At 37.0% G+C, this 16,857-nt stretch overlaps 2 protein-coding genes across 3 annotated transcripts; one reads left to right on the top strand and one right to left on the bottom strand.

Annotated features, from left to right (window-relative positions):
• Positions 1 to 90: 90 nt before the first annotated feature.
• LOC130748381 (uncharacterized) lies at positions 91 to 5,488 on the bottom strand. Of its 2 annotated transcripts, none has more exons than XM_057601604.1 (10): positions 5,244 to 5,488; positions 4,576 to 4,953; positions 4,324 to 4,440; positions 3,561 to 3,643; positions 2,763 to 3,217; positions 2,351 to 2,418; positions 1,595 to 1,680; positions 1,323 to 1,456; positions 585 to 884; positions 91 to 339 (listed from the first exon to the last, which is right to left on the bottom strand). In XM_057601604.1, the coding sequence occupies exons 2-10, from the start codon at positions 4,939 to 4,941 to the stop codon at positions 143 to 145; spliced, it is 1,806 nt and encodes a 601-aa protein (XP_057457587.1). In that variant the 5' UTR covers positions 4,942 to 4,953; positions 5,244 to 5,488; the 3' UTR covers positions 91 to 142. The 2 variants fall into 2 exon arrangements, with proteins under 2 accessions (XP_057457587.1, XP_057457586.1); XM_057601603.1 differs by having other exon boundaries at positions 2,351 to 2,526; positions 5,244 to 5,487.
• Positions 5,489 to 6,961: 1,473 nt separating this feature from the next.
• On the top strand, positions 6,962 to 14,098 carry LOC130745150 (MACPF domain-containing protein CAD1-like). The gene is made up of 7 exons (XM_057597291.1): positions 6,962 to 7,590; positions 8,948 to 9,186; positions 9,273 to 9,468; positions 9,572 to 9,649; positions 11,760 to 11,943; positions 12,057 to 12,220; positions 13,303 to 14,098. The coding sequence occupies exons 1-7, from the start codon at positions 7,333 to 7,335 to the stop codon at positions 13,936 to 13,938; spliced, it is 1,755 nt and encodes a 584-aa protein (XP_057453274.1). The 5' UTR covers positions 6,962 to 7,332; the 3' UTR covers positions 13,939 to 14,098.
• Positions 14,099 to 16,857: the final 2,759 nt, after the last annotated feature.

Genomic DNA, 16,857 nt, shown 5'->3' with positions numbered 1-16,857 from the left:
CATTTTTTTAGAAGGTAATTTTTTCCCTGTTACATGTGAATGCTTACAAATTGCAGAGTAAATAATGTTGAAAATAAAAGCCACCCAAACTGAGATAAAGAAAGCAAATAATAATTACTCACAGCGCAAAAACATATCATCATTATCTTATATATGTTGTTTTCTTTTGATATTGTTGATAAAATCCAAAATAACATCTTTTATGCTCATCCAAGAACACGAGCAAGTCCTTATTATTTTCCTTTTCTAAATGTGAATAAGTCTTGGCAACATAGCTGAACTCCTGTCCATACATATAGGATGCACATGCTGCTTTGCATGTGAGTAACTGCAAATCACCTGCACCATATAAAATTTGGTAAAGCAAATTAACATGGCTAGGATAAAACATAGCGCACAAATGTGTTACAATATGTCTAGTGAACTTAAAAAAGTTCACACATGTTATCTTATAGTGAGCAGCATCATTAAAAGAGTTTAACCTCCTAGGTAGTTATCATCTTAGTCCAACTCTTTGAATCATTGGAAAATATGATTGGATAATATTGTAAAATGGTTTGATCAAAACTAAACAAAATATTTACCATTTTCAATATCTGATTCAAGCTTGCTATTGCTGAAATGTCTTGTTAGCCACCACCTACAGCGAAGTCTCCAAGATTTTCCTGATACACCCTCTGTAAATATTTTTGGGGTTCTGTTAAAGGAACAATGTTGCCCCTGTCCATTTTCATTTTGAACAGAGCATATAGACATGCAGTCTTCTTCAATGAGAGACAGTTTATAGAAACATGAAGAGAACACCCTCCATGTACTGTGTTCTGCTTCGGTAGCATCTAAATGTAAAGCAGCCATTTCCAGAAGAGATTCAAGAGCATAGTCTCCTACAAAATATCAGGAACAAACCAATTAATGAACTATGCAAAGGTTATCTTCATTCGCATAGATATTTCTGTCTTTATCAGAACAATTAAGTTATCATTAGCAAATAACTCTAAGGCTACGATAGGCAGAGCCAAGGTGTGAGTCGTGTGACATCCAATCAAATTACAACTTCAATTATTTGTATTCTAAGAGGTTATGATAGAATATGTCAGCTAAGGAAAAATTTTGAAGCAGGAAGTTCTTCAGTAATTCCAAAATGAACTCCAGTATCCAACTCTTTGAAGATCATGTTTCCTTCTTCTTTCCCCCTTTTCTTCATCACATGAATCTATTTCAACTCCCTTTCAAGATAAAGATTGGTCTCAACGCGAGAGAGACAGATATACCAAAATTATCCAAATAATATAAATAAATAAAATTATGAAGAATGAAAGTACCATTTTGGTGCATCTTGTTAAGTTTTGCTAAAGCATCATGGCATGTTGGATCCTTCTTTAATATATCCTCAAAACAACTATGAAGCAAGAGAGAGTTGTTTCGATCAAAACGCTGCAAGAGAACAGCCCTTAATCTGCAATTTTGTACATCAGCAACTTTATGAACATAACAAAATGGTATTTTGAGTAAAATACAACAACTTGCTGATCACATATTGCTGGTTTAAGGACTACATGTTCATCAATAATCGTAAGATATAAGGGATGTGTACCTAATGGGGAGTATAGAGGATGAATCATAGCATTGTTTCTCAAGCGTACTTAGAGCCTCATCAACTTGACCTCCAATCAGCAGCAGCTGGCAACATAAAATAAGTTGAAGCAATTGCTAATATCTCACAAATTAGGAAAAAACTTACCTCAAGTTATATCTTTTTTTCAAGTTCTCCATTCAAACAATGACAAATGGACTTTATTTCAAACACTAAATGACATTTATTAAAACTTTATTGTTAAATTTTAGAAAATTATAAACATGTCACTACATGATTGGAGAACTTGATAAAAAATGATAGAAGGAATTTGATATTTTGCTTCCAGAAATTATTCAATTTAGAAAACATTTGTCATGTAATTTAATGTTCACAGAAGATGCAAACATGTGCATACAAGAAAGGAAATCAGCTATAAGATTGCAAAACACAATTAGTTGCTTTGTGCAAGTTAAGGAAAAGTGATTTCAAATAATCCAAGCTACTGATATTTCACATTGTGTGTACATGTAGAAGAAAGGGCCAAATAGGCAAATAGCAATAGCATGTGAAATGGACCAAGTATCCTAAAGGCTTAAATTGTTGAGAGGAGACTTGGGAATACTTTTTTTTTAAATCTCTAATACACCCTTTCATACAAGAAGAAAATTGGGTGTTGTGCTGAAATTTAATTTAATGATGATCAATGGGGATTGGGAGGGTTGAGCTCCTAATCACTCATCATAAAGGCAATTATTTGATAGGTATGCTCCATACCTGTATTAATGGAAGTAATGCTGCTGATCCGGAGGGCTTTGAGTTGAGAGCTAGTTGCAAATATTTTACTGCATTTTTATAATAGTCATTAAGCTGATTTCTTTGCCTGTACATGAACTCCTCTAAACTGTTCTCATTGGAAAAACGCAAGGGCAATAACCACAAATCAAGTCCCCCTAAGTGAATGCAAAAGAAGATCAATATAAAGGTTACGGTTGAGTAAAAGACTAATAACAATCCAAACCTAGAATCACTGAGTAATATACACTGAGTCTGAATCAGAGGTTTCCAAATAAAAAGTAATCAAGGGCAAGAGGAAAAAAAAAATCAGACTATTATGTATGTGCAGGTATGCAGCCACAAGAACAGATTTTCTCCTGTACATGATTAATCAGGAAATAAAAAAACTTACCAAGATCATACAAGGTATCTTGTGTATGACCTCCACTGTTTGGAAAAGGGTCTCCCATTCCTTCATGTTCTTCAGAATTCAAGTAAAAACCTTGCGAATGAAAGTTCTGATCCGGTTTTTCTCTATTATGGTTAACATCAACCTCCATGAAAACTCCCCTATCTTCATTGAAGCCAACATCCCTAGAAATTTTCCTATCATTCATGACAGAGGCATCTGAATCACATTGATATTGAGAGTCAGCCATGTGGGTTTCAACTGAATCATGCCACTCTGACTGTCCAACTTCATTGCTGAATGAGGTTTCATCCACATGTGAGTTCTCTTGTAAGTCAAATTGGTCAGAATCTATCCACTGAAATTCTTTGGGGATAGAAGAATACCAAAGCTCATAGAATGTCAAGCCCATCATTATCTTTGACACGGGATCAATATCAACTTTTTCTTGCTCGAGGCTAAAGAAGAAACCAAAAGACAAAATAAAAAAGAGAGAGGAGAGAATAAAGGAAAGTAGAGGAAGAGTAAAAATATTAGATCCCTCAATCCCAGTAACTTAGTTATCACACTATTTCTCAAACCCTACAATGTTAAGCAAAAATGATCATTAATAAATAAAAAGATAGCATTTTCAATGGAAAGTTTGCATTTGATGTCATGTTATGATGCCATACAACCAGTTGAGCACGTTACCTAGCAATGATGAGTTATGGAATAATTTGTTACTTGACATCATGATGCATGCAACACATGAATCTCTACTGAGGCAAAGGACTAAGCATTAAAAACTATATTACATACCACAGAGCAAGCTGATATGCATCCCCAGCATTGCCTTGTGAAAGACAGAATAACATGAACTCCAAATTAACTGCATATCTGCTCTACTTGACAAAAAAATTATACATCAAGAACAGAAGACTAAACAATCAAGCTTGCAAATTCTTCATCATAATAATAAACTAGTGAGTATTAGATGGTTAGGACTAAACTCAGCCATCAGGCTAGATCTTTTCTCTTACCTCCCCCTCTCTTTCTATAAGAGTTTTCAGAATGTTAATTTATGATTTACATGTCTCTAGTGATACTGCATGTCTCTCTCTCTAGTGAATACTGCATGTCTCTCTCTCTCTACTGACTTTTCTGTTCACTTCTTCTACTATAGCTTATAACAATGTGATAGTACTAATAATTTGTTAGAAACTTTTTAGTGCACTAGAAGATTATTTATAACTTGTCATCCCTACAAACAGGAAAATATTCCGTAAAGTATAGAGCTACACCCTAAGTAAAAAGAAAATGCATGTGATCTAGAAGACTCTAATCTTTTACTGAAGTTATTGTACTTCTGTCTCTGTTTCTTTGTCACTCATTACAACTTTTCTCAGGCTTAAACCTTAAGCGTCCCATTTCAATTAGAAAAATAATGAGATACCCTCTAGGGACTTGACAACAAGGTACCAGTCATAATTAGTTCGTAGATGATGAAGTAAATGAGTAGACATTTAACATAAAGGTAACTGTTATAAAGCATTTAGGGGAAGTTTTCTTTTCTGAAGCATACCTCTAATGGACAATTCTTCTTTGATCCATTCTTCTTTGCCCAAACATCATAGATATTCTTGATCCTCGTTGGATTAATAGATTGGCTTTCCATATGCTTCAGAAGCTCCAATAAAACCTACATACATACCAGCATACATGCTGATGTTCAGAAACTAATGCAGGATATAAGTGATAGAACAAATTACAGCAAAAAGTATAACAGTTTTAGGAGGAGCGCAAAAGGGAACATAAGTATCACTAAGGAGAATACCCAAAACTTAAAACGATTCTTGAAGGGAGAGGTGTCATTAAGGGTTCCCTGCAAGTACGCACTGAGAACACCGCTGGCTTCAACCCAGTTGTGCTGCCTCACAAGCCTCTGAAGCAGGTAGCATAATCTCCTACGGTGCTCCAACCTAAAAGGCTTGGGGCCAAGTTCAAGAACGTAGGATGGCCTGGTCAGCGACAAGAGAATCCTCTTCGCAAGCTTCTCTCGAGTTTCCACGTGACCATCATCATGCATATACTCCTTTCTCTTGCGGTGTTTCGACTTCTTGGTGGTGGCACGGCCATTGTTGTTCTCGCCTTCTATGTCCAACACCTTCTCGTCTTCTATGTCTAACACCTCAATGTCCATTGACCTAGCTACCTGCGCAACAATGCACAACAGATTTACGATTTTATTGCGCGTACGCATCGGTCAGTATGATGAAACTTAAGCTAACTAAATTAGATACTAACAATCATGATTACAACTTATAACATATACATAGTAATTGAAGGCATGGTCCAAAACTATAACAGGATATTAGACCACAAAAGTAGAATTATAGAACCTAAACAAAACTGAAAGACATTGAACAAGCAGCAATCTGATGTGAAAAACAGTGTCCAGTTGCAGTGGTCGGGCATGAAAAGTAAAAAAGATAACAAACTCACTTGGCAGCTCAGGAAAAACCCCTGGTTTTCTGGTACCTCGGCCACAAAACGATGTCCGCCGCCAGGTGTTTGGTACGCTCTGCCGCCTTAGGGGCAGCCGGTGCGGCGAATCTGGACGGCGGAGCTAGGGCGAGACCAACACGACCGCTGCTTGGCGGCATAAAGCGAAGCTCAATCTCTCTCTGCGATGATTTAAATCACATTTGATTGATGGGGAAAATAGATTAGATTAATTAAAATTAGGCTTGGGGTCTCTAAGGTTGGAAAAAGATTTAAATGAAATGTCATCCTTGAGGGAAAAAAATTAATTAAATTGTCTTTTTCATCAATTTTGACCGGCGAGCCCAGTCACTAGAGATCGTCTACATGGATTTGTATTTTTTACATTTTCCTGTGAAATTTTTTAAATTATATTTTAGTCCTTCCTTTATAGAGCTAGGTAAGCAGGTCAATGTCCGCGAGCCAACCCGGGGAACGCGGAATAGCGCGGGCTATAGCCCGAAAATTAGAGGACGCCTAATTGTGGGCCTATTAAGGCGGTAAAAGGGATAAGATAGGTAAAAGTCTGCGGGCTGGCACGCAAGATCACGGACCAGCAAGAGGTATAGCTCGAAAAACATAGGACCGCTTAACTACGGGGCGAGCCAACCAGGGGGTAATTCCGGGGCAGATCAACTCGCGTACCCAATTTTGCTCCTCTTTACCACTATCTTCTTCCTCCTCCACCTTCATCTTCTTTCTCTTCCACTTTCATCTTTTTCATGGTTGATTGGTGGTGAATGGGGGTGGGTGGAAGGAAAAAGATGAACAAAGCCTAAGGAGGCTGGTTGATTGTCTAGATTGTTTTATTTTTTGGAATGCATAATGAAGAAGATGAACCGGAAGAGGAAGAAGATGAAGTGGGAGATGAAAAAGATAGTGGTAAAGAGGAGAGACTAAAATATAATTAAAGAAATTTCTCATGAACTAAAATTGATGTGAAACAAGTCCATGTGGACAATCTCTGCTGACTAGGCTCTCGCTACTGGAGCGTTGAACGGTCAAAATTGATGAAAATGACTTAATGTGAGGCTAATATGTGTGCTTACATACTTGCTTCCTTGAGTTTGCACTTTTAATTTGTGTTCGAGATTTGATCTTTCGTCCCGTCATAAGCGCTTATGCTATCGGATAAACTCTTGCAAAGAGAGTCTCATCTCTCAATTTTATTAGATCATAATTAATTTTAATTTTAATAATATTTAAAAAAAAGAAATAAAAGAATGTGATTTTTTTTTTATACATCGGAGAAAAGATCATTAGATTTGGCACCCCCAACCATTAGAAATGTCACCCCACTTACGGAAACTCAGTTTCCGAAATATTTCGGAAATAAGGTTTCCGAAGCACTTTTTACTCAAAAGTGTGGTTTTTTACTCAAAAGTGTGGTGTTAGATGTATTTTGAACTAAAAATCACGAATTAATTTCGGAATCTAAGATTCCGAAATAATTCGGAACTTGAGAATCCGAAAATTAGGGGTGTGAAATCTAATGGTTGGGGTGGCAAATCTAGCTCTCCGAAGAAAATGAAGAATGTGATTGAATGAGAGTAATTGAATAGAAATTCACATAGACAAAGACTTTATACCAGGAATGGACGGTCAAGATGTTAGGCCAAAGAACACGCAAACGTTTGGATGAAAAGTAAATGGGATACGTAAGACCGAAACTGAAGTCAATGCTTTCTTTAGACAAACAAAAGCATTCATCAATGCCCGCACACAACACTCGGAGTCTCCCAAGGTAGAATCAACAACAAGACAAGACTCAACTGTTCGAGTACGATAATGTCAAGGTAGAAGATACAGAGAAAAAACACTGAGAGAGTGTTTGTTTTTGGTTAATCGCTCTGAGATCCAACCCCAAAATGGGTTGTTCTTGATTTTCACTGGGAGAGATGGGTTTGATTTGATGAAATAATTCACATGCCCACATAGCTTAGAGGTTAAATTTGTATGATTTTCTTTGGGTTTGTGTGATTTTTGCATGTGGGTCGTTTCAATTCCCTTCAATTGGTGAGATAATTAGCTTAGAAGTGTTTTTTCTTTTATGGCGGAGCATGTAGCAGCCTTGCACACTGCTACTAATGCTTTGCAAGCGTTAGGAAGGGGGTTTGATGTGAACTTCGATACAAGATTGCTTTATTGCAAAGGAGTTTCAGGGTCTAGGTTAGTTGAGATTGATGAAGAACACCCGAGGGACTTGTGCTTGTACGAGGATGTGGTTGTTCCTAACGTGTCCAGAGATATTGGAAGCTCTCCGGAGTCCAATGAGCGTCAGAGTTCTGGGGTTTGCAGTTTCCAAGAGGTAAAGAAGACCATTTCAAAGTTTTCTGTTTATAGTTCTTTTTTCTTGTTTTGTGATTTGTGAAAGTGTTGTGAGTTGACTTGGTGAAAGTTGTTTTATGAATGTCATTCAGCATGTTTGTTGTTTAGTTGTATTTAATTATTTGTAGCTGTATAGTGGACATGTCTCTGTTATGTTTGGTAAATTTGACTGTGGTTTTGGATTGACATTGATGATTTTGGAGAAGAGATGGCCCTGGTGTAATGAGATTGTGGTGTGGGAATGGATGCTAGAAATGAATTTGATGAAACCCCTAATGTGAAATTCTTGAGGTTGAGGGGTTTTATGTCTCTCTTAGGCTACTTTGTGTAACATGGGTTTTGTAAGGGAGGGGGAGCGGTGCTTGAGCATTAGTTAACACAGGAAGGTAGCTTAATTTGGGGTAATTAGAGGGCCTATCTTATGCTAGAAAGCTGAGCCAGCCTTAGCATAGACTCTAAGATATCCTGACAGAGAATGGTTCTTTTGCACCTAAGATTATTTTATTGTTTGCTTGAACTTCCTAATCATACTTACATTTATTTTTCATGCTATTTTTTCTCTTTGATTCCTTGATATGATGCGGCAGCACCAACAACAACACTTTTTCCCACCAGGTGCAATCGGCCACATGAATCAGACGATGCTATAAATCACTATCATGAATTAAATCTGAAGATAATTTTTTATCACTTAATATCTTATCATGGTCTTGCCAATAGTGTTATTTGATCTATCTCTACCTCTAGCTATAGGACTATCCTCCATCTAGCAAACCATCCTTATTGGTGCTTCTATTGGTCTTCTCATTATATCCCCTGACCACCTAAGATGAGACCCTATACCATCTTTTCTACAGTAGGAGCTACTCCAATTTTCTCTTTAATAATTGTGTTCCTAGTGCTATCTCGTTTATATCCCCTCATCAATCACAACATTCTCATTTCTGCAATACCGAGTTCACTTTCTTGTTAACTCTTTACCACCCAACATTAAGTCCGGTATTGCGTTGCATGTTTTATAAATTTTAGTTTGAGTGACATTTTTATATCACATATTGCATTCGAAGCATTCCTCCAATTTATCCACCTTGCTTGGATCCTATGGCTAACATCTTCCTCTATCTCTCCGTTACTTTTTAGTAATTTCAGATTTTAGTGTATGAAAGAACTGGATTCATAATTGGTTTTTGTAAGTTTTTGCTTTCAATGTAGGGAAGCATTGAAAACTAAAGCCAAAGATATTTGGTGTTAAAGTAATAATGAAAGCCAGATGTTTTTACCTTTTTACTTATTATGTTTGTACATTTTATAATTGTTCATTTGTCACTTGACTGCAGATGGTTGAATATTTTAATCGTAAGGCAAATATATCAGGGAGCTATCCTCTTGGGAGCTTTAACTCAGCATTTAGCTTCACTGGTTCAAAATATGTTGATGATGTAGCCACAAAAACCTTGTCTTCAGATGGGTTTTTCATTCCGCTTGCAAAGCTTCAGCTCAATAAACCCCGCTTACTGTTGCAAGAAAATGTCAAAAGGGCTATCCCAGTCAATTGGGATCCACCATCCTTGGCAAGGTATGTATATACAAGTTATCGACATAATGCTGTAATTAATGAAGATATCTTGAAATGGTCCCTGACTTATAATGACTTTTTGACAGCTTTATTGAAAATTTTGGGACACATGTCATTACTTCAATAACTATTGGTGGTAAAGATGTTATTTACGTCAAACAACACAATACTTCACCTTTGTCAAGGTTGGAGATGAAAAACTACATTCGGGATATTGGGAATCAGAGGTTTTCTGACATCAATAGCCATACAAGCTTAGGTCAAACAAAATCCAAGGATAAGGCTAGTTCACCTCAATTGCACTTTTCTTGCATAAAATGATATTATTCATGTTCATGGCAGCAAGAAATATAATTCTTGATTATTTTAATTATATATTTTGCAGGGTGTTGATCCGTTTTCATTCAATAGTCAAGGGATTTACCCTCAACCCACAACAGCAACATATCCTACTGGGAAAGAAGTATGTATATAGATTTTACAACATATTTCATTTATACGATAATTTTTATAGTATTATTAGAGATCTTGGTGCCTTGGTGGTTCAAATATTTTCTGATGAACTCTAATTTTGAGCAAGTACACTGTAGGTATGTAGTCTTATTATAATCTATTGCGTCTTTGGGTTTTGGCATGGAAGTATAGGTGGTCTTAGACTCTTAGGTCCTTCCCTGTTCAGGACTTCACTAAAGTCCTCTAATATAGTTGCTCCCCCTCCTAACAAGAAAACATCATTTTCAATTTCACCATCCCTTTCTTAATTCACAGACCTTGTTGACAACTTGATATACAAAGCAAAAAATTAAGAAGCTAATCAATAGTTGTGAATTGTGATGCTTGATACAGGTACATGTATTGGATATTGTACTGGGAAGACATGGGGATACGGCATTTCATAAAAAATTAGGATATGATCATGAACAATATAACATGACACATATATGAAAATTTATATAAACCATGTCACATAATGTTTTAATGCACAAAATTACCAGACATCTTAAATAACTAATGTGTAGTTTGCTATTTCATGATTAAGAGGGAAAAGTGAAGAAGAGAGCTTTGGTTTCCAACAGTTGTCATAGGTGACGCAATATAATAATACTAGCTTTTTTATCAAATTCTAAATCTCATTCATACTGGCACAAAAATTCTAAATTAGGAATGTGTGTGCATGTGCTATGTGTATATGTATTATGGGGATCAGGCTATTTAATAGAACTTGAGTATAATTTTCAGCACCGATATGTATCCAAACTAGTACAAATGACATTGTAAAGTATCAGTGCTTACTGCTTCCTAGGTAAATAGATATTTTTTGCATTTCCTACCTGAACTTTTCATGTGATCTGTTTTCCTTTTATTTGACTTCTTTAAGTTTTAAAATTTGCCAGCAGATTAATGGGATCTGTTGTATCTGAGATGGACTGGACTCAGGTCCCTTGGCCTTGGTCTTCCCTCCAGAGTCGCAAATCTTGGAATGCTTGAGTATCTGCAATGAAGAGAGGGGCAAACCTTCCTAGTCTCACTCATATGCCTAAGTACGGACAACGGACAGACTTCATTTATAGGAGAGACTTTTGTCAATTAGTAGTCGTACTGAGCGTAAGGAGAAATGGCAGGAAGAAGAGTGAGGAGAGATTATCATATTATTCATACCTTAGTAATAAGAGGTTTAGTATTTATAGGCACAGTAGGACTGGGAGTAAAAATGGTCTCGAGTTGTGACTGGGAGTAGTTGGTTATGGGGTTTTCTCCTCATTGGGCTTTAAGGCCCTTCATATTGGGGCTGCCAGGCTGCACACTACAGGATCCTTGGGTCTCTGTCAACCACATCCAATCAGAATAGTTTCCTTTCTTCATTTATTCGATGGCTCTAAAGCTTAATTCTAACAACCCTTGTTTGCTAAATGCCAGAATTAATACATTGGTGAATAGTGATTATCATGAATCAACTATCCCAAAAGCTTAGACTATTAAGTGAAAACACATGAGTGGTTTTTATATCTAGCATGCCTTCTCACGCAATAACCTTTTGTGTTTGAAACGTGGCTAATGCATAATCTCAACCTTGTACTGAAGTTTAACTTTTATTTAGAAGAATTAGGGTAACAAAGGCCCTAGACCACTTGGCAACAAAAGCTCTGGTACCATGTTATGGACCAACTTAAAAGTTTAAGCTATTAGGTGAAAGCACACGAATGATTTTTATATCTAATAGCGATTAAATGTGAATATTTTATAACTGAGTGACCGGCAATATGGCACGATTCTATCTCTGTTATTGCCCATTCTTTTAAAGCCTTGAATGGCATATTTGTTGCTGATTTTGTGAGATTTATTTTCTGATTTCTTGGAATTTGGTCCTATATAAGTCTGCAAGTTAATGAGTGGATAGGGAACTATGCCTTAGCATGCACAGCTGTACTGGGAAGAATTCATACTTACTATTAAGAATGATCTTACATTTCTTTTGTGGTCTTTAATTGTTAGTAGCTGGCTGATCTATTGGACATAGAAAAAATCTTCATGTTTTCTTTTTCTCTTAACTTCCTCGAATACTTGTTGTTCAGGATGTCACAGTCATTTTTAGGAGGAGAGGAGGAGATGATTTGGAACAAAACCACAGTATATGGATAAATACAGTCAAGTCCTCCCCAGATATAATTGAGATGACTTTCTGTCCAATAACAGATCTCCTAGATGAAGTACCTGGCAAAGAGCATTTGACTCATGCCATTGGTCTTTATCTTGAATGTAAGTCAACTTATCCTTTATTTTAGATGATTTAGAATTTTTACTCATTGGCTTCTAGGTGTATAATCTAATATCAATTGGACATTTCTTTTTTTCCTGAATTTTGTGCTCAGATAAACCTCCAATTGAAGAACTTAGATATTTCCTAGAGTTTCAGATTCCTCGTGTTTGGGCTCCTATGCACGACAGGATACCTGGTCAGCAAAGGAAGGAACCTGTGTGCCCATCTTTGCAGTTTAGTATAATGGGCCAGAAACTTTACGTCAGTCAAGAACAGGTAAAGGATATTTTGTGGTATTTTACATTGCTTTAAAAGTTGAAAACTTCTTAACCGGGGTTGATGATTAGTTTGAAGAGATGTGATGTATTCACAGTTGTTGGGTAGATGGAGTGTTCCTCCCTTTGTTTTCAAGTCTTTCTTTCTTCAAGGAGGGGACATTTGGTTTGTTACTGTTAGTTTCTAGGCAAGGGATAATTCCATGACTGAATCAGATAGTAAAGGACAATCTGATGCTATAAAGCTCCGTCCATAATGGGGTCCAGGGTAGAGTTGGACCCATGGTAGCCGATCGATTGTAGGCAGTCTCACCTTGTCACATAACAGCAGCTCCAACCGTTGCACCAAGATTTCCCTTCAGACATAATCTCATAGTGCCTCTTACAAATTGTTTTCCAAGCCAGGGAAACCTAATAGCCATTTAATATCTTTTAGATATATCGGGGAAGTGATTCTCTTGATTATATTAGGCGTCTATCTTTCATTTCCAGCAGTTGAACTGCATATAAGTTGGGGCTATTTACGTTCATGTTAGTATTTCCTTTAACTAAAGTTAATGTGACTTCCCTTTTCATTATTTCTCGTGGGCGTGATATTAAGGCAGTTTATCCTTTTTCCGATATGGTGCCTATAATTGTTCAATCTGGTTCTGCATCTTTGCTGTCAAACCTGTCCCTGAAAGAAAATAACTTGCATTCTAGAAATTTGTTAGTATTATAAATTTATAATAGATTAGGAGTAGTATAATCCTTTCTTTTCTCTAATATGAAGTTCATCAGTAGAGTCTTGTGGTCTAGTTTGGATATAAGGGGATGGTGGACAGCAGTTTATGTCTTCAGAGAGAAGAATGGCTGTAAAGACAATAAAGATCTAACTGTTGATGTTATCTTATGGTTTCGAAGAAAGCTTCTCGAGAAATTTCTAGACAGATTTAAGAAGTTTTCTGTCATATTGGTGTTTGGTGATTAAATATATATAATTATTTGTTGCTTGGGTTAGGAAGAAGGCATCAAAGTGCAGATTAAAGATGCCACATAATTAATCAATTGCACTTTAAACATGGTGTTTCTTTTTAAATGCAGATTACAGTTGGACGTAGGCCAGTAACTGGCATACGTCTTTGTCTAGAAGGAAGCAAGCATAATCGATTGAGTGTTCATCTTCAACACTTGGTATCCCTTCCAAAAATCCTTCAGCCATATTGGGACAGCCATGTAGCTATTGGCGCTCCCAAGTGGCAGGGACCTGAGGAACAAGACAGTCGGTGGTTTGAGCCTGTTAAGTGGAAGAATTTTTCTCATGTGAGCACCGCACCTGTCGAGAACCCTGAAACGTTCATAGCAGACTTCTCCGGTGTCTGCGTAGTCACGGGAGCGCAGCTTGGAGTTTGGGATTTCGGATCACGGAATGTACTGTACATGAAGCTCTTGTACTCAAGGTTACCTGGCTGCACAATCCGAAGATCACTGTGGGATCACATCCCAAACAAGCCACTCAAAACGGTGAGTGTGGGGAACACTTCCAACCCAGATGAATCGAGCATTAGTTCTAGAGAAAACACCACCACAGGGAACAAATTGGTTAAGTATGTTGACTTGTCTGAAATGAGCAAAGGACCGCAAGATCCTCCTGGCCATTGGTTAGTAACTGGTGGAAAGCTTGGTGTTGAAAAAGGGAAGATTGTTTTGAGACTGAAATATTCATTGCTTAATTACTGATTTCACTGTCCAAGTTTGTTGTATATGGGGATGTTCAGTGATGGCTTGTGTTAGTGGAGGCAGTGTTTTAGGTGCTCTTATTATAACTTGCCCTTGTAGTCCATGTGAAAACGTTTTTTTAGCTTGATGACCTGAATTGAATAGGAAGGTTTTACTTTAAGCTGAAGCTAGGATAAATTCTCAGGAGAAGCTAATGTGAGTAACTTTTGAATTTCAGGCCGATAAAAAAGTAGTTAATCCAAACGTGTAATTGGTCACCAAAAGTGTCAATTGGATGTGTGATAGTTGATTCGTGATCCATAGTTTTGAAGGGGTTTGAAACAAGACAGCTACACAACAGGGTGATCCTTTATGTTAGGGATGGTAGACCAAATTAAAATTGGTTACTAATAAACCAAAAGCATATTCTGTTTTTGTGTAGGGTGATTGGTTTTTTTTTTCCTTTTTTTTCATGAAGGTGTGAGAGTAAAAACTGTTGTCAAATTGCTACATAGTATGTGATTCCCTTGGGTGAATTGTATTAATAAGTAATGAACCAGGGGCACTATTTATTTTAATGCTACTTGACTATGTTTAACAACACTTGCAAAAATGAATGTTTGTTCGTAGTAATGTAGGGGTAGAGAGGATGATACGAAAAAAGATTGAGAAACAATTGAAATTAGGGATTCTTATTAAGAGTGTGCATGTTATTATGCATCTGAAACAAAGGTTGGGCGCATCTCCCTTAACACAAGTCTCTGCAAATAATTGCTCCATATCAGCTTCATCGCACTCTTAGGTTGTGTTTGGATGAGGGATTGTAGAAATTCAAGTGATTTTAAATGCTAGGGAATTCAAATGATTCAATTGAATTCCCTTGAATTTCAAATTTTATTGTTTGGATAAAATGTTGAAATTCGCTCAATTGTAAAATTCTTTGTTTGGGTAATATAAATGAATTTCCTTCATTTAATTGTTTTTATCTTAATATAATCGGCCGAAAACCCTAAAAATCAGCCCGACTCTCAAAAATAGACCGAAACCTTAAAAGTCGACCTAAAAGCCTAAAAAGTGGCTGAAAAACCGAAAGTCGGCCGAAAACCCAAAAATCGGCCGAAAACCTAAAAATCAGTCGAAAACCCTAAAAATCGGCCAGACTCTCAATAATCAGCCGAAAACTCAAAAGTCGACACAAAACCCTAAAAAGCGGCTGAAAACCCTAAAACGGCAAGAAATCCCTAAAAATAGGCCGAAAACGTGAAAGTCGACTCGAAACTCAAAAATCGGCCCATAACCCTAAAAATCGACCTGACCCTCAAATATCAGCCGAAAACTCAAAAGTCGTCCGAAAACCCTAAAAACCGGCCCAGCTCGAAAAAAATCGGCCGAAAACTCAAAAGTCGGCACAAAACCCTAAAAATCGCCCTGACCCTAAAAAATTGACCGAAAACCCAAAATCGACCCATAATCCTAAAAATTGGCCGATAACCCTAAGAATCGGCCGAAAACGTGAAATTCGGCTCGAAACTCAAAAATCCCCAAAACCCAAAAATCGGCTGGAAACTCAAAAATCGGCCGAAAACCCTAAAAATTGCCCGACTCTAAAAAATCGTCCGAAAACTCAAAAGTCGGCACAATATCCTAAAAATCAGCCCGACACTCAAAAATTGACCGAAAAACCTAAAACCCGACCTTTCGGGTTTTTGGCTGATTTTTAGGGTTTTGTGCCGAGTTTCGAGTTTCGGCCGATTTTTGAGAATCGAGCCCATTTTTAGGGTTTTGGGCCAACTTTCAGGTTTTCGGCCGATTTTTAGGGTTTTGGGCCGATTTTTGAGTTTTCAGCCGATTTTAGGGTTTTGGGTTGATTTTTGAGTTTCGGCCAAACTTTCACGTTTTCGGCCGATTCTTAGGGTTATCGGCCAATTTTTAGGGTTATGGGCCGATTTTGGGGTTTCGGTCAATTTTTGTGTGTCAGGCCGATTTGTAGGGTTTTGTGCTGATTTTTGAGTTTTTTGCTGATTTTTAGGGTTTTGGGCCGATTTTAGAGTTTTCGACCGAATTTTGAGTTTTCAGCCGATTTTTGAGTTTTCAGCCGAGTTTAGGGTTTTGGGTCGATTTTTGAGTTTCATGCCGACTTTCACGTTTTCGGCCGATTCTTAGGGTTATCGGCAAATTTTTAGGGTTTTGTGCTGACTTTCGAGTTTTCATCCGATTTTTGAGAGTCGGATCGATTTTTAGGGTTTTGGACCATCTTTCTGTTTTCTGCCGATTTTTGAGTGTCGGGCCAATTTTTAGGGTTTTGGGCCGATTTTTGAGTTTTTGGTTGACTTTCGAGTTTATGGCCGATTTTAGGGTTTTTAGCCGAGATTAATTTTTTTTACTGAATTTAGATAGGGTTAAGGGAGAGATGAAGAATTTGAAATTCCTCCTATTTTGAGGTGATTTCAATTACTCTAAATCCTATTGAGTAAAATACCTCATTTAATTACTAGTAATTTGAGAATTCTCCACATTAGATATCCAAACAAGGTATTTTAATTGAAGGGATTTGAAATACCCTCTAAAATTACATTCCCCTTAAATATTCCCCCATCCAAACACATAATTAGAGTTACTTGAACACATGTGACAATACGGGCCCACATGAATAGTGCTAAGAAATAAGAACTAGCATTGGAGATACTGAGTGTCTTAAATCATATGTGGTAGTATGAGCCCACAAATAGTGAGTTAAATCCCAAAATAAGATCTCACAATTGGAGATGCTCTAACACCTCCATTAAGAAGGGTCACGCTGACATAACTATTATTTTAGACTTCAGTTCTCAGAAATTTCTTTATTGTTTTTTTTTTAAGAAACATACACGTATTCGGACTCTGACATCTATCATTTCTTCTCTATTCTTAATTAGGGCTGTCCAACATTTTTTGAACCGA

Source organism: Lotus japonicus, chromosome 3, assembly GCF_012489685.1.
Source record: "Lotus japonicus ecotype B-129 chromosome 3, LjGifu_v1.2".
Lineage (NCBI taxonomy): Eukaryota > Viridiplantae > Streptophyta > Magnoliopsida > Fabales > Fabaceae > Lotus > Lotus japonicus.
The sequence above is the reverse complement of the archived record's forward strand: the minus strand, read 5'-3'. Positions and strand labels throughout refer to the sequence as shown.